The 19,259-nt window shown below is 31.1% G+C and overlaps 1 protein-coding gene across 1 annotated transcript; it reads right to left on the reverse strand.

Annotated features, from left to right (window-relative positions):
• Positions 1-15,453: 15,453 nt before the first annotated feature.
• On the reverse strand, positions 15,454-18,114 carry LOC115712176 (indole-3-acetic acid-amido synthetase GH3.17). Its single transcript, XM_030640426.2, has 4 exons — positions 17,529-18,114; positions 17,352-17,453; positions 16,433-17,259; positions 15,454-16,342 (listed from the first exon to the last, which is right to left on the reverse strand). Exons 1-4 carry the CDS (start codon positions 17,816-17,818, stop codon positions 15,759-15,761), a joined length of 1,803 nt encoding a protein of 600 aa, XP_030496286.2. The 5' UTR covers positions 17,819-18,114; the 3' UTR covers positions 15,454-15,758.
• Positions 18,115-19,259: the final 1,145 nt, after the last annotated feature.

Here is a 19,259-nt window from a genome sequence, read left to right on the forward strand (position 1 = left end):
CCGAAATACCCGGTTGTGACTATACCGCGTCAACTTTGTCGAACACACACGAAAAAGACAACACAGGCATACTATATAATAATATAGTTCTATTAAGCACGTAATTAAATTATTTTCATCGTTTTACCCTTCTCGGGTCAAAATTACTAAAATGCCCCTGGCTCACCAACGGGGTCTTAACATATTAAAATTCATATAATTTCACATATATTGAACTATATAATAATATAATTCCATCAATTACTCATAATTATCTATTTAGGGCTTTGCTAATCCTTTTTCTTAATTTCGGGTATTACAGATTAGATTTTATATTGTTATAAGTAAAATATATATGTATAGATAAAAATTAACATTAAAATTTATTTTTTTTCTTGGATTGGATGGATCCAATCCAATACATACTGGACTTAAAATATTGGATGGATCCGATCCAATCCAAAAAATAATAAGTCTAAAATATTGAACAAATTCAAATTAAACTAATAAATATATATATGAAATACATCTATCCGATCTAATCTAACATCCAATGGATGTTGGATCGATTGGATGACTGAAATTACTTATAGAGAGGGTTTATGTTTAGAAATTTATAGAGAGAGTTTCACTACTACAAAACAACCCTTTAGAGGTTGTTTTTTCAATAAGTTTCATAATAAAGGAAGCTAAAGGGTGTAAAAATACCCGCTTATTGAAAATTGACATTTAGAGGCGGTTTTTTTTTTTTTTTTTTTTTTTTTTTTTTAATAAAAACCATATGTATAAAATTGGATTATACCATTTGGAGTCGGTTGGAAATTGGACAATGGTGAATTATGTTTGAGAAGCCTATGCCATCAGTTATTATCTAATTACTGAAGGCATAGGGTACACGTGGAATTTGACACGTGTATCCTATGCCGTCGGTTATTAGATAAGAACTGACGGTATAGGGTTATATGAATAACCCTATGCTTCGTCTTCTTCCTTCTTCCTCACGAACAAACCCAAACCAGCCCACTGGCCACTAGAAAACCCTCCCCCCTTCGCCAACCACCACCTCCTCCAGCCAAGTTCTCCCCCATTTTTTCACCATTTGAGCCCATTTTATTTTAAAATCTTCTATTTTCGATACTTAATCCCATACACCGAAAAAAGTTTTGATTTTTTCCCTATTTAAGTGTCATCCAAACCCATTAGAAAATAATGGTGGGTATAACTCTGGCTACCGATATTTGTTTAGAAAACGTTGAATGTCAACATCCATTAAGGTATAAATATAGTTTCTATTCATTTTTATAATGTACATTGTTTTATTTTTAGTTTTTGTAAATCTTTTTTTTAGGATTTTTTTCATATTAGTAACATTGTTGTGTTGTATGTGCATAGCGCCCGGATTTTTCGCGAAATCGGTTGTCGGATTGTGCTTATAAGATAAAAATTTAAACCTCAATATATAGTATATATATGTATTTTTTTATTTTATTGAATATGTGTTTATATATTCTGTATATATTATTTATGTAAATACAATTTATAATTGTATTGTATATATTCTAAGTAATATAGATTTATTGTGAATGAGATATGAGGGATTTAATTAGTTTAGAAATAAAATTTTTAAAATTGTGTTAGTGTGGGATATAATTGATTATATATGTATGTATAATTTAGTAACTAGTAACTTGTTACTATTTTTTATAACTAGTAAGAAATGAAATAATTAATCTTGCAATTTCGTTGTATTTCTTTATATTGTAGGTTCGGCATAATTTTGTGTTGATCGCATTTGAGCTTGCTATAAGTATATACATTCACTAACTTTTTCTTATTATAAAATTAATTATCAATGCATGTTAGTTGAGTTTGAATATCTTAAATATTCATCCATAGTGAAGTAGGTTCTGCTAATACATGTACTGCGGTCGGATGGGTGGATAAATTTTGTATTGTTAATGTTATTTTATTTTTTCTGTATTGTTTAATTTGTTTTGCTTGTTACTTTAGGCATTTTTAAAATTTTGGGGAACGTCCAATTACAACTATTATGCTGCTAAAATTTCGGTAGAATTAGGATAAATTTTACTAAAAATATATAAATATTAACATAACACAAATAACTAGTTAATTATAACCTAGTGTTACAAAAATTATAAACACTACGCAAGTATACGCAGTCAAGTAGTAGCTCACGCAAGTGAGGTCGAACCACAGGGAATTGAATTAATTACTACTAAACTATAGTTATAATTCTATTTGGCAAATCAAAAGTTTTTATGATTTAAAAGAATTAAAGTAATTCAGAAAACTTAATAACACAATTGAAAGTTGAGCAAGATGAGATAATAGGGAGGAGAATCCTGTTGTTTGTTTACCCAATTGTTCACGCCTAATTGCTATCCTTTTCTTGAAGTGAATGACAGATTATAAATTAACCTAGCTCTTTTCAGATCTTCTAGGTTCTAAATCACATGTTCTCTAATTAATTTCTTAATTAAACTAACATGAAATCACCATTAAGCAATAATCTACTTGTCACATAAGTCATGTGAATACTCTCGTTTCACATAGAACATCGATTATCCAATTTTAGCATTCTCAATTCTCACTTTTCAGATTTCGAATTGAAATCATAAAGCATGCACAAGGTGATCAATCTTAAACATGAAATTAAGCACAAATAAAGATAATTTCACAAACAAGAATGAAGGAATGACAATCATGCATTAACTAGGCAAAAATATTAAACAACATTCATCATCCTCCCTAAATGGGAAATTTAGTTCAGAAATAAATCCATAACCATTCCTATGACAATATTCAACATAAATAAATTAAAGAGGAATAGAGAAAGAAACTGTTGGTGGATTGATTCTGGATCTTCACTTTGAATTGCTCTGCTCTTCCGGCCGCTTTCTGTTGTGTTTTAGGTCTCCAAATCGCTTCCCCCGACTTCCCATCGCAGTTTTCTATTTATAAGTAATTTTTAGGGTTCGTCGGATAATTTTACCCCTGGGCCGTACGGGATCTCGCCACGGCCAAGCTCTAGCTTGTCGCGGCCAGATAGACACCAAAAAAACTGCTTCTGTAATTTTTATATGGTCGCGGCGAAGGTGTGTCTCGCCGCGGTGAAGGTGTGTCTCGTCGCGGGGACTGAAGCCTCAAAATTCTGGCTTCCTGCTTCATGATCTAGCCGCGGCCAAGATGTATCTAGCCGCGACCAGAATTGCATCTCGCCTCAAATAGGTGTTTTTCTTGGCTCAACTCATCTTTTACTGGACTTTTGCATCCCGAGACCTCTATTATTCCAAAGAACCTGAAAACATAGAAAACAAGCGTAATTCCGTCCTAACACAGTGAAAAGCGCATATAAAATCGATCAAAAATATAGGCTAAAAATAGCCTAACACCTAGTTATAAGAAATTAGGTGACATAATACAAATAATTATATACACATTTATATAAACTTATTAATTATAAATGACAAACCAAACAAATGAATGGATTAGTCATTCCAATTCTACCAACATTCCAATCAACTAACACTACCCTACTTAGATAATTACAACTCTTACAACTTATACAACTTAAAAATATGAACCAAACTAAAACAAGAATTTTAGTAATATAAAAATTAATATGATTTAATGGTGCGAAACCTAGTTAGTTACATTGTGTAAGTAGTAACTATTGGAAATTATTTTACCAGGATCTTAGATCTACTCGCAAGTATGTTGATTAACATCCTAAATATGAACTTCTAAAACGATTATGAAATTAAACACATATAAAGTATTAGAAACCTTACATTGGGTGCAGCGGAATATAATGACTCCTTCCGTTCTGATATCTAGCCCTTGATTCCTTTCTGTAGCAGAGCATTATCAATATCTGAACCTGGATCTGTTTCTCTCCTTCTTTAGTGCTGAAACTCCTTCTTGTTGAATGTCTTTCTTCACGATCTTCCTCACTATGATTGAGGTATCACTTGCTGTGTGTGGGCACTACTCTAATCACTAAGTGGTTCGAAATTTCAAGGAAGAAGAAAGAGAAGAAGGTTGGCAGCTAGGTATAGAGAGAGAAGGCTCAGGTTTTTCTCTCAAGGAAAAATAGAAAGTTAAGTGTAAATTTCCTGAAGCCTTCACTATCTATTTATAGCATTCCACTAGGGTTAGGTTTGAATTATTTGGCATTAAAATAATAAAAATATCAGATGATAATTCTTATAGAAGTGGCCGGCCTATACAATATGGATTTGGGCCTCACTTTTTGTAATTTTAAAGTTTTATCATTTCTGCATCTCATTTTCTCAAAAACGCTAATTTTCAAATTCAACCATTTAAATGCCAATTCTAACTATTTAATAACTATAAATAATTATTAAATAATATTGTCATTTATCATATTTATTAATTGAACCATACAAAGTATCATAATTAACAAATATGCCCCCAAAACTCTTTCTTTACAATTTCGCCCTTACTTAATGAAAAATTCACAAATAGACATAGTCTAAATTGTGAATTATAATTGATTAATCAAAACCAATTATGTGAGTCTTACAAGCAATATTATCTCAACTAGTGGGGGGACCATGGGTCTATATAACCGAGCTTCCAATAAGCAGATCAAAAATTTAAAACCTAAATTCACTGACTTATTAATTCTTCGTTGAATCCACGCATAGAACTTAGAATTGCACTCTCAGTATATAGAATGCTCTATATGTTCCACCATATAGACACATCATTAGTTATCCATTGTTATAATCCTAATATGATCAATGATCCTCTATATGAATCTACACTGTAAAGGGATTAGATTACTGTTACACCCTACAATGTATTTTATCCTTAAAACACTTAACCCCGTATAAATGATATTTCAGCTTATGTGAAATGAGTACTCCACCATTCATTTTCGTTTGGTCAAGCTCGAAGGAGATCATCCTTTACTTACTATTCGCCAGATAGAAGCTACAGATTCCATGTTTATGTTAGCGCTCCCACTCAATTGCACTACCGTGTTCCCAAAATGTACGTATCACCCTGACCCAAAAGTAAGCTTAACTAACAAATCAAAGAACACGAATAGCCTCTTGAGATTGAGCCTAATCATAATAGGATTAAGATCATTTGATCTAGGATCAACTAGGCGATATTAACTTGAATAGATATTACGGTAATTTTAATAAACCTAAGTCAACGTTTAATATCAGTCTCTTCCGATGCATACTCCATGCACCCAACCTGAGCTTTACTTTAACCAATGCTCTGGAAAGAACATAGCATTTCTTCAAATGTAAGTAAACTCTGTTGTAGATTATCATATCAGTAAAACCCTGTGTCTGATAAATCTAGGAAACTTTATTCACATAGTCATGTTTACTTTCCAAAGTGTTGACAACACAATAAATAGGATCAAGTATGTGAAAAGGGTTTCAGATGAATTCATACATTATGTACATATAATCATGAAATAAATCATGTGAACCATGCAACATTAAATGTTATTTCTGATCTATATTAATAAGTAAATCTGATTATATTGAAATGAATTTTATTTAGGGCATAAAACCCAACAGTAACTAGTTAAAATTAGTTACTAAATACTGAATTTTTTTGGTTAGGATATTTGTTATGGATAAATTATGGATGCGTGAGGAGAGAGACACACTGCGATTTCAAGTAGGGTTTGATGTATTTTTAGAGTTTGCCTTAAAGAATTCTAAAAATCTTGAACGTATTTATTGTCTGTGTGTAGATTGTTGTAATGGATCTAAAGAAAATATTACAATGATTAAGGACCATGTGTATTAATTACGAGGTTTCAATAGAAGTTATACTACTTGGTATTGGCATGGCGAACATTTAGCTGATGATCCATATCCATTAGAAAAGCGGGGGTAGATGATATCGAGGGTAATGATTTCGATGATCATCCATTGGACTTGCTTAACGAAGCATAGGAGGAATTTCTTAATGATCCTGAAAAATTCAATAATTTTCTTAGTGATGCTGATAAACCCTTGTTCGTTGGTTGTAAAAAACTAAGGTTACCAACAATGGTAAAGTTTTACAACATCAAAGTAGAAAATAGAGTGAGCAATAAATATTTTACTGAATTTTTAGCTACTTTTAAAGATATCTTACCATTTGACAACTGCTTCCCGGAATCTACATAAGAAGTGAAAAAAACTTTAAATTCCATAGGATTGAAGTATGAAAAAATTTATGCATGTCCGAACGATTGTATTTTATATCGTAAGGAATATGCAGACATGGATTATTGCCCGACTTGTGGTTTATCCATTCATAAAGTAAACAAGAGTAAGGAGAATAAGAATCTTATGCCTCAAAAAGTGATGTGGTACATGCCTTTAATTCCGCGACTGAAATGATTATATCGTAGTGCAGAACATTCTAAAAATTTAATTTGACATGAGACTAAGAGAGTTAAAGAGGGAAAACTCAGATATCCTACAGATTCCCAAGCTTGGAAAAAAGTAAACTACATAAATCCTGAATTCAAATCTGAAACAAGACACATTCATCTCGGTCAGTCTGCGAATGGAGTAAATCCACATAGATCTCTAAGTAGTCGCCATAGTTCATGGCATGTCTTCCTTATTATGTACAATCTTCCTCCCTGGTTAGTGATGAAGAGGAAATTTAATGTACTTTCTTTTATGATATCAGGCCTCCAATAACCCTAATATAATATCGATGTATATTTGGAACCATTGATTGACGATTTAATAAAATTGTATGAGAATGGTGTTCAGGCCTATGATGGTTTTAAAAAGAATTATTTAATTTGAAAGCAGTGTTATTGTGGACTGTCAGTGATTTTCCTTCTTACAGTAATTTATCAAACTTAAGCACAAAAGGTTACGAAGGTTGTCTGATTTGTTGCACTAACACATCGGCTCGTCGCTTGGCAAATGGATACAAGATGTGTTATATGGGTCACAGATGGTACTTGCCTACAAATCATCCTGATAGACGGAAGAGGAAGATATGGCTCATTTTTCACTGTCAGGGGAACAAATTCTCCAACAAGTAGGACTTGTAGATTTTAAGTATGGAAAGACGCAAAAAAATTAAAAAAATTAAAAAAAAAAACAAAAGATTTTTTTCAAAGAAAGTCAATCTTGTTTCGTCTTCCATATTGAAAAATTTTACTTGTTCGACATTGTTTGGATGTCATGCATATTGAAAAAAATTGTGTGTGAGAGTATTATCGGTACCTTACTTGATATTCCTAGCAAAACTAAGGACGGTCTAAATAGTTGTTTAGATCTCGTTGAAATGGGTATACAACAATCTCTGGCATCTGAGAAGAAATATGAATGATTATATTTGCCTCCTGCTTGTTTCACTTTGTCCAAAAAGGAAAAACAAATAGTTTGCAAATCATTTACAAATATGTCATTATAATAAATTAGTTATTAATTTTTCTTTTGATACAGTATTATTATCAGCTAGATGGAATTCCAATTTTTGACAAAATTATGGCGATTGTTGATTCGGAGATGAAGACGAGATATAGAGATCGTAAGACAAAAAGATACACCATTTCAAAGAGTATTAATAAGAATCAGAAGACTTTGAATTAGCTGTCTATCACCCCCAAAAATAAGCCAACATAGAACATTGGAGAAAGATCTATGACTTATTTACGTCTCCTGCGTATATTGCTCGTTTGAAAAAATATATGGAGAACTGAACGAAAAAGAAGTACACAATAACACAAGGGACAAAATCAATTGTGGAAAGGAGATTCAAATTGGTAAGTTATCTATATATATATAAATTTAATAAAGTATACTAAATTAAAAATTTTCTAACATTCTCTTATATTTATTAGAAAAACTTGAATATATTGAGATATTGAGGGAAGTTAATGCAACAAAACTTTTGTCAACCAAAAATCTCAAGAAGATTAAGTAAGTTATTTAATTTTATTTTTATTCTCAAGAATGAATGAATAGACATATAGTTAGTTCTCCATTAAAAATTGAAACAAGGACCTCATAGAGAATTGAATTTATAAATAAGAGATAAGAAAAGAGAAATAAACAATAATAATTCTAAAAAATAAGAGATGAGATGGATGATAATATACATTGTGTTAGTTTGTAAGGTCTCAATTGGCTCCACCAGATTTCAAAAGATATGTATGGATTCTCCCACTCATCTCTCTCTTTTGTATTTTATTTCACTATCTATACTCAATATTCTTTATCAGAAAAATCTAAAGAATTTATATTTTAAATTTTAGTCTCATCTTCATAATATAGATTTTATTTAATTAAATACTTTATACTTGAGCTATATTTTAGTTTTGTTGTTTATACTTAATAGATGACATTTGTGGTATGTGTGTTGTTCTTTCAATATAGGAAAGATTGAAAGAAGTATATGAATCATAATTTGAATAGCAAAGTAATGACTTTAGTTCTCATACTTCTTCCTCAGTTGATCAGATGCAAATACTTTAACAAGTGCTTGGCGATAGGACCAGTTACAACCGAGGAGTGGGACGCTAAGTGAAGAGTCAATTAACCAACTAGTCATAATCAATACTACCAAACACAGACGATGCCTACTCAAGATTTTTCAAAGGAAATACAATGATTGGAGCGAGTAATAGTTAAATTGGTCCAGCATATAAGTCAAAAGAAGCGTTTGCCACCAAACAATGAGATAGATGACTTAATTCAGAAGCACTCAACTAGGAGGCATGATCCTCAAATGTCTAGAGATGGTTCTAGTTCCTCTTTTCAACCTTCAGGAAGCAACTCCAACATGCACTCAACTTTTCTATGCCAGTGGCGAATTTCACGACCACTACCATCACAATAATCTACTCCTACACCCTATCTTCCTTACATGTATGAGCTCCATCACAACACCCTCCACCGCCATATCACTATCCTTACATGTATGGCCCTCAACTGCAGCAACCTCAACAACCTCAGTCGCATTACCTATGTCGCCTTATGCCTATCCTAGACACAAAGACATGCCTAGATCCTCATCTTTTTTGCAGCAAATGCCATCGTATTCATGGCCTATGCATCGATGCCACTACAAAAACAAAAAAGTCAGCACGATGAGAGGGAGGATAGGGAGTATGATGACGCAGAAGTAACCAGGTAGTTTTTATTATGTACTTATTATTATTACATAGCTACTCTAAGCTTCCACCATCTTTGTGTCTAGATATTTTTTGTTCACTTGAAATTGTGACACTTAGTTGCATAATTTTATCATCTTAAACTGAAACTTTAGCTTACAGGTGTCTTCAATTTAGAGATAGAAATTGGTCGGTTAATGTACGGGGAATGCAATCCCCGCTCCCATCCCCGCTACCTATTTATACTCCCATCCCCGTCTAATAACCAACGGATTCGGGGTAGGGGAATACCCATCGGTTATGGGGAACCCATCGGGTATCCATTAAGGTAAAATGAAAAAAAAATTAATTTAAAATAATTGAAAAAAAATAAGTTAAACCAATATTCTCACAAATATTTATTATGTATTCATAATTCATAGAAGATAAAAAATAAACCTACTTAAAAAAAGCATAACCTAATAGAAAATAAAAACTAAATATGTGTCAAAGTTTGAAAAAAAACAAAAAAAATTATATATACAGTAGAACCTCTATTCAAGAATAACCTCTAATTTGTTATAAAAAAATGAAGTCCCAATTTGGGCCAGTTATAAATAAGAATAACCTCTATATTGTAATTAGTTATACATTTTTTAAGTCCCGTATTAATAAAATATACCTTTATATAAGAATACTTAGATCTTAAATAAATATATACATCTATTTTATAAATTTACTTATGTAAAATTAATAATTTTATTTCAAATTATAGTACATGTATAAATATTATATGTACTCGAAAATAATTTTAATATATTATAGTATTAAGAATTGTTTATTGGTATTTTTGTTACATTGATATTTTTTGATATTTTGATTTTTTTTTTCAAGTGTAACTCTATTTAGTTATAACCTCTCAATTAGAATATTATTTTTTTAGTCCCAAGTGTATTCTTGAATAGAGGTTCTACTTATATCGGGGTCGGATATGGTGCGGATAGTATTATCCCCGCCCCCGCCCCATCCCCGCTTCGGGTATTGAAATTGTCCCCACCACCGCCCCATTAACCACCAAGATGGGGAATCCCCACCCCATTAGGGGCTGGTCCCCGTGGTTACCCATCCCCGCGGTATAAATTTTCATCTCTACTTCAATCTATTGTCTAAATAAATACTTTTTTTTTTTTTTCAAATTTCATTGACTATGGTATCCCACCCGATGAGTGTGCTTATATTTACTGATTTTAATGTAGTTGCTAATAGGAAGTTACTTTTTCCCCCTAAATTTCCTATGCTTTTAGATCAGAAGTTGTTGGCGAAGCCAGCCATTGTACTCAAAGATAGAAGAATAATGTAGGTCATTATTATCTCTTTTTGTTGGATTACCATACTATATATGTACACTATTTTATACATATGGTATCCATACTAGAAAGTTTAAAAATGAATAACAGTAATTTATTTGATATACAACTTTTTGTTTGTAATTGAAATTCAAAACTGTTTACAAATGGAGTATTTGCGATTTTAATGCCAAGGAAAAAATATATTAAATTTAATTATTGATGTTAAATAATATAAGGTCGACTAATGCTATATTATCATGCTTGCATATGAATAGGGGTGACATTACACTTTTATGGACAATTTTTTTGTTCCTAATTTGCATAAAATATGAGTGATTTTTTAACACTTTGAGGGGCGAAAAAAAGTTTCCCCTAATAATCACTTTTAGGGGCAATTTATTTGGTCACCTCTAAAAATGAGCATAAGGGATGAAACATTAGGAGCGACATGCTAGAGGCAACTTGTCATCCCTAAGACATTTTAGGGATGATTATAAAGGTTTTTAGGGGTGACTTTCGTTGCCCCTACTATACTATCTTTTCTTGTAGTGATATTTTTGTCAAGGTGAAAATGAAAACATTCTTCTTCCTTTTCGATCTGGTTTCTTCGTCTTACAAAGTAAAATAATGCATAAAATAGAGTAGTGTAAATGAAATTTGTAAAAATGAGCCCAAAAAAAGAAGGAAGACAACAACAAATCAATAAAAAAGTATCTTTACTATATTTCTGTTTAAATTTTTCTACGATAAAATCTTACATAACTCCCAAAATGTAGAGGTAAATCATAAAACCAAGTAATACATTAAACCAATCCATAATGCAAATAAGATTTATCTTCATTCAAGGTTTAACACAAATCAAATAAACAACAAAAAAGAGAGAAAAAAAACACAAACTTGGACTTGGTTGTCGATGAGAGAGTGACAGAGTGACCACTACAAAAAAAAAATATTACTTTTAGTAATAACCTTTTAGTCACATTTTTTTGTGACTAAATGACTTTTAATCACAACGAAAAGCTACTTGTGACAGAAACATAATATTTAGATACATGTTGTTACTAATTTAGTTTTAGTCACAATAAGTATTGTGAGTAAAAACACATTTAGTTACAAAAAATTGTGATTTTTGTGACTAATACCTTTAGCCACGTACGGACCTTGTAGTCACAATAGTAGTGATATTTTACAATTAGTCACAACTTTTTAACTTTTAATCACAATCTTTTGGTTGTAACTAAAAGTAAAACATTTTGTAATTCCACGGTTGGAGAGATAAAACCTATTAATTATCACTTTTTTTATTTTCTTTTTTAGCAAAGGATCAAAAATAAAATAGGAAAGATATCAATAAATCAAAGAAAAAAATAAAAAATTAGTGCCAAGTAAAGCATAGAAAAAAGAATCAATTAAGCAAATAACAAAATATATATATATATATATAGGAATCGAGATTCAAGTTGGTCAAGCTCACCCAAAATATGCGGCTGCCATTGCTGACTAACTTGGACTCTTGGCTAGAGCTGAAAATGGTGGAGAATGGAGATTTTGGCAAAGAGGAGAAGGCGATGGTGAGTGAGGTCTGGTTTGGGTTTCTTCTTTTTACGTCTGAATCGATAAAAGGGTTGTAAAACCCTTTTATCCTGACTTTTATTTAAAAATTGGAATAAAAAGGTTTTACTTAAATCATGTGGGGCGAGTTTGGCTAATGAATAAAAATTGAGTCTTGAACTCATTTTTTTCTTTTGATATTTTTTTAATGTTCTATTAAATAGGCTTCTTATCTAAAAAAAACTTTAGCTGCATATTTGAGGAGTCAAATCTAAAAGTAGGATTAAAGTCTTAATATATATATCTTTTATACTATTTTTTATTTTTGTTAAGCTTAAAAAATGGGATAAAAGGTCCCATTTCTTATCGTGCAAGTCTAAAATAATATTTATCTTAAATTTTTTTAAAATTATTTATCTTATTGTTCATTTTATAACATTAAAAAAATTAAAATTACAATTATAAGGAAAATTGAAATTACACGCACACATACTTACACAATTGCTTGTTGTATACTAGTATATATCTTTATATATTAAAAGTGCCTATCTAACGACATTTCTTGGTTTAACAGAATATACTTAAATTTTTAAAAGAATATTCTGTTAAATTTAACGATTAGGTTTGATCTCCCGTTAATAAATAAACCCAATAATTAAACCCAAAAAATTAAATAATCTTTTAAATATTAATAATCTCTTTTTAAATTAAAAAAATCATCTTAGCCACATATCTCTCTAACAAACCTATCTTGGAGAATATTAATAATTTTTTTTATTTATTTTTTAAAAAAGAAAAATCTTTATATATTAAAGTTAACCTCACGTTATCTAATGTTTTCTCTGGATAAGCATAGGAAGCAGAAATACCACTTCTATCTTTGTGTGATTGCAGATATACCAATTCTGTCATTGACCCACTTTTTAGCTTTATAAATGGAGATGTTCGTATAATATTAATACTTTACAGAATATTTATAGATATAAACTACAATGCTAGGTTAAAAAAAAAAATTAAATAGAATAATCTACTACTCCAATAATAAATTTATTTACAATTTTATAATTACGCTAATATTATTTTTAATACATTATTAAATAATATTTCAAATAAAAATATTTAATTTTTTCAAACAAAAAATTTGTAATCTTTAAAAATAAAATACATTCAAAATCTTAAAAAGACTAAAATCTTAAATGAAACTAGCAATACGTGGCTCGGCACGTACATTCACCTAGTATATATTAAAAGTGTCTATCTAACTGCATTTCTTGGTTTAACAGAATATACTTAAAAATAAAAGAATATTCTGTTAAATTTAACGATTAGGTTTCATCTCCCGTTAACAAATAAACCCAATAATTAAACCAAAAAATCAAACAATCTTTTAAATATTAATAATCTCTTTTTAAATTAAAAAAATCATCTTAGCCACATATCTCTCTAACAAACCTATCTTAAAAAAGAATATTAATAATTTTTTTTATTTATTTTTTAAAAAAGAAAAATATAGATAAAATGTCTAGAAAAGATAAAATAGCTTAAAAAAATAAAAAGAAGATGAAATAGGCTGTAATTAGTATTTACCTTATATGTTTGTGCTTATTTTTAGTTTTATTTTTAATTTTACCACCAAGAGGAAAAGGTTGAAAAATATTAGAATATGAAAATATTATTGGTGTTTATTAGTAATTTACAAAGAATGTGAAAATCTATAAATATATAGTTGTGTAGCTATTATTAGATATGAAATGAAATAATAGAACTTTTTTCAGTTAGAAGATTAATGTACATTTTACTATTAATAACTTACATTATTATAACACAACTATGTTTTACTTACTAAATATACTGACACATATTTTATTTTTATAAAACAAATCATTCAAATAATTATACTATTTTAATTATTAATTAAAATAAAAAACTAAAATATTAAATAAAACTAACACTACGTGGCTTGGCACGTAACAATCACCTAGTATATATATATATAGATAAATTTTATGAAAAATTTGAATGGAGTGGATGGATTTAGGATGAGAAATAGGTAAGGAGAAAAGGTAGAAGCATGAAGGACCCATGGTTGGCAAAACTAGAGGACATGACTTATGAGAAGTCGGCATCTCCACTTTGGACTCTTGCACTAGCTGTAGCTTCCCACTTTTAATGTCTTTCTTTTAAAATTATTGTCACTATATACTATTACTTATATGAATATTATTATTGGTACTTTTACGTATACTCACTCATGCAATCTCCCCAACCTCATATGTATACTTTGTATATGCTATAATTAAGCTATATATAACTCAACATCACTATATATCATATCACACGTGTGTCATCGATACATCCCATCCATCTTTTTCCAAATTAGACAATGATTGATACACTTGCATACCACCATTTGTTTCTTCTATATGTGTATGTATACGTCCAAATTCTAATACTATGCATATTTAGAATATTGCTATGCATGATGTGATAAATCCTAATAATCTGTAATTTAAGAATAATGATATTTACTTTCATGACTTGACAGTTTATTTCAACCAAATCTTATTTATTTTTATGAGATTCATTGTTTAAATTGAACCTACCACATCAATTAAAATAGAAATATAAGTTGGCACTACAGCCAGCGTATTTTAATATCATTAATTAATTTATGCTTTATATATTTATTAGGTCAATAATTTTTAATCAAAATTTTAGTCTTGGGCTCTAGGAGCTAGACTAAAGCATGAGCATAATTCAACAGTACTGTATGTACCGTTTTGGTACATAATTTTGTTACACCAATCACAATTTGTTAAATTTGGACAACTTGATGAGCCATACAACAACACTAATATTTTTTTATTTATGATGTATATAATGAAATGAAGATGGTGGTGGTTAAGACTTATAATAGGGATAGCACATGTAACCAATAAATGCAGGAGAGACAAAAAACGAAAGGGGATTGGGTTTTGAATTGATCACCATTTTTATTAAATTTCATCCATTCCACAAGAATGGTTTTATGTCCCCTTGGGTAGCTCTCAATGTCCCCTACCCCATTCTTACACACACATGCACCTTAACTTGTTTAATAATCTTCTTCATCATTTATTATTATAGCCCTTCTCCTCTCCTCTCATCGTGGCCTTCTTTTAGCCTTATCATCATCATCATAATCATCTATACACAATCAATTCACGGTTAAATCTATTACATAGATCTCTATGTTCTTTCTTGTTGATCAATATAATCTTCTATTCAATAATATTATATAATATCAACAACAAAGACAACCATGCATATAATGTTAGCTAGGTAGTCTCTACATGTGCTGTACCTCCATATCGATATGATATATGTATACATATATATAATTACGTGCGTATTCCAACGAATTTGACTTGAAATTTTAATTTAACAGAAAAGAAAAAAAAACAAGAAGTATTACAGAAAACGATGCATTATAGTTAAACACACAAACACGCACAAAATTAAATTTGTGTACGTAAAGTGATGATGAATTGGAGGAAAAGGATAGGTATATAGTGAGGTTGAGAAAGTGATAGTATACTTATTAGCTCACTTTTTCCCAATCTCACTATCTCATTATTACTCATCCCCCTATATTAACATTAATACTAATTAATTTTTAAAACATAATGAATGATAATAATAATAATAATAATAATCCAAAACGTTCATACATGACTAACTAACAAACACAGAAGTAGAGTTTAATTTTGAAACTTCTAAAAGCAAGGAGGCTCCCATGATGGTAATTTTTGACTGAAAAATCTTGCCACAACTCTTGACTCCAAAATTATTATCCCTGCCTCGTATTTAATACATCTGGGTGTTTTGTACTGGTTCAGAGAAGATCCTTGTGAAACACAAAAATCCATTAAAGCATCAAAGCTTCCTTCCTTCACAACCCTTATCTCCAATGCTCCAATGGACTTGTCCTTAGCTCTACATCTTCTGTAAACAGAGTCCAATGACTCTTCTACCCTCCAACAACATTCCTCCATTACATCTTGATTCAGCTCCAATTCTGAATATGCTCCTCCTGATTTGCTCTTAAGCTCCCAAAATAGCACGTAATGGCCTGGGATTGATGACGTGTCAGCGTAGCTACTGTACTCTGTCACTAAGAACCCAACTGCTTCAACCACCTCTTTTGCTTTCCCAACTGCCTGTAACAGATCCTCTTCATTAGTTTTATCTGCGTCAATGCTTAACACCACGTTTCTACGCTGCACAAATCTGAACTGAGGTGCTTTGTTGTGAAAGCCACTCACTCTTAGAATGTCACCCACTCTGTATCTATACAAGCCTATAAATATATATAAACCAAAAGTTAGACCAAAAAAACAGGGGAATTAATTAGTTAAATGGAAATTTTAAATGTCATCACTCACACCACCTGTGAAAGTGGTTACTACGAGTTCATAGTAGTGACCGAGCTTCACATCTACTAGGTCCACTACTACTTGTTCTTTATTAGAACAACCAGTAATACTATCTTTACGGTCATTATTGTCTGCTGGTGCTACTACTGGTAAGAACTCGAAGTAAGCCATGGTGGGAATGAGAGTGTAAGAGACATCACATGGCTTGCTTAGTGGTTTGAAGTTAATGCCGAAGAAACATTCGGAGGAAGCGTACATGGTCGATACCAAAGGAAGGCCTCTACCGTAGAATTCCAGGGTCGAGATGTATTGAGCCATGGACCCTGTGACAATAACTTCAATAAACTTGGTTTTGGGCCAAACCCTTTTGATGATACCTTCCCATGACCTCTCCCTGCATTGGGTTTCGATCAAGTCAGCCAGTTCTGGATTTGGTTTGAGCATTAATGATGACACGGCATTCCTACAAGTTGGATCAGAGATCCATTGGCTCAACTGGGCAGATCTTATGTTGCAGCATAACTCTTCCCAATGATCCTCCAAGAACTTAATGGCTCTGAGAAAAGCAGAGGCGAAAACTGCTCCAACTCTGAGAACATGGTCTCGTTCGAGTAAACCGCAGAGTAATTGGCAGTACATGCTTTGCTTTGTGTCATCACATAAGATTGTCTCATCGGGGCTTGTGTAGACATTGTAACGGTTGAATGGCCTTTTTCTGAAGTTATCACTCTTGTAATAGCTTGTCAGCACAGGCCTCGCCCTCAAGCCAGATGGGGTACTCACTTCTGGTTTCACAAACAGAAGATACATGGCTTTTCCTTGGTCCAGCCCTCCCACATATCTGTCAATATACACACACATATTATATTATTACACAACTATATAAAGATCATAACTGGAATACTAAAGCTTCATATTCAATCACATGTATACTTGTTCATGATGGGCACAAGAAGGTTATAGAAAAATGTCTTCCTCTCCAATTCTTCATGCGTTGAAGGCATCATCTTTGGTTGCCCTCCTGAAGTTCCTGAGCTGCATATCATGATGTGTATGTGTCATAACATGTCATGTCATATATCATATATATATATATATGTGATGTTATACCTCGTAAGAAGCTCTGTTATTGGTTGAGCTGAAATGATGTTGGAGGATTCCCCATTGGCAATTCGGTTGATAAAAGGCTTGATATCTTCATACTTCACAATGGGAACTCTTTCCTTGAAAAGCTTCATATCAGAGTGACCATTGAGAAAGCTGCTTAGATATTCAGTGGCAGCATTGTTTGATAGTATCTCCTTCAGTGCCTGTTGTTGAAAATGGTGTGCATTTGTGGTTAGGTCCTCCAAAAGCTTCATACCAGCTTCATTGTCGTTTGGATCAAACATGGGCAACATTTCTGGCAATTCTTATTATTCTCTATGTGCTAAGTAATTATCAGAATTTGTTTAGTAGATTTGGTATCTGTCTGTCTGTATAAGTATAATAATAATAATAGCCTTTGATATGTTCAGCTTTTATACTTTTTTGATTCACATTTGAAAAGCTCAATCTGTCTCCACTTGCTAATGGCTATTGGGGAAGTAACATATATATGTACATATTTTTGTTTCTTTTTCATTTTTTTTCAATCAAGAAAAAACAAAAGAAAAAGGGGGAGGAGAGCATACTTCTAGGACCTACGCATGTGGCCTTGTCTATGTATGAAATATATATATTTATATATATATAAGGTCTTATATAATATAATAGAAAGGGTAGGGTAGAGAGTCACCTAGAGTAGAATAGAATAGAGGTTTGGTCTCTTTTTCTTTCTTTTTTTTTTAAAAAGAAAAACAAAGCGTTTATAGATTAAAAATATCACACGGTCATTACATAGATTTATTAGTATTGAAAAAGCATTCAAATAAGGGCAATTTAGACTAATGTATACATTATATAATTTTATTACAATATATGTGCAAAATAATTTATTTTTATATAATCATACATTTTATCTATTATGAAAAAAATTATTTTCAATTTATTATACAATATATAAGTGGTAAGTATTTGATTATTTAATTTATTATCACTCATTATTATAGTTATTGAATAGTGATATATTAATAATATTTTATATTTTTATATAATTTTAAATAATTTTAAAAATCAACCTTATTACAAATATTGAAAGTTTGTATTTAGATTAAAACATTATTTAATTCTTCCCTATAAAACTATTATCCAAATACAATATACTCAAATTTTAAACATTTATGTTTATAAAAATTATAATAAGAAGATTAGTTTTTTTATTTATTTATTTACAAGTGTTTTCTTTTTGTTGACCGAGGTTTTCGGCAACCAATAAAATAATAATAATTTGGAGAGTTGTAAGAAATTAAGAGAGAGATTTTTACGTGGTTGGGGCGTTAATGAGCCTTAGTCCACGAGTCTGTTTATTTATGATAGTATTTAATACAGAGAATGTTCTTGGTGAGTTTTTACTCTTCTAGTTCTTATGAAACCCAAAATTCTCGACCCCTCTTTAATGAGCTTTGGGGGGTATTTGTAGTGTTTTTGTGGGGTGATCCCTAGAATTAAGGTACATGCATTTCTGTAACTATCAGTAAAGTCACACATTCCCAATGAATATATCATAGGTAATGCATGGGATCCCTAGGTTCTGTAGGGATTTTATGAGGACAGTCCTTAATCCTTTTTGACTGATGTGATCCCTCACAGAGTAGCCGTCACTAGACTTTATTGATCATAGCCTAGTAGGTACAGATTGGGGGTTGTGTCGTCAGACTTTATTGCGTATGGCAGTTTCAATACGCCTCCTCCCATGCGGCA

Source organism: Cannabis sativa, chromosome 4, assembly GCF_029168945.1.
Source record: "Cannabis sativa cultivar Pink pepper isolate KNU-18-1 chromosome 4, ASM2916894v1, whole genome shotgun sequence".
NCBI lineage: Eukaryota > Viridiplantae > Streptophyta > Magnoliopsida > Rosales > Cannabaceae > Cannabis > Cannabis sativa.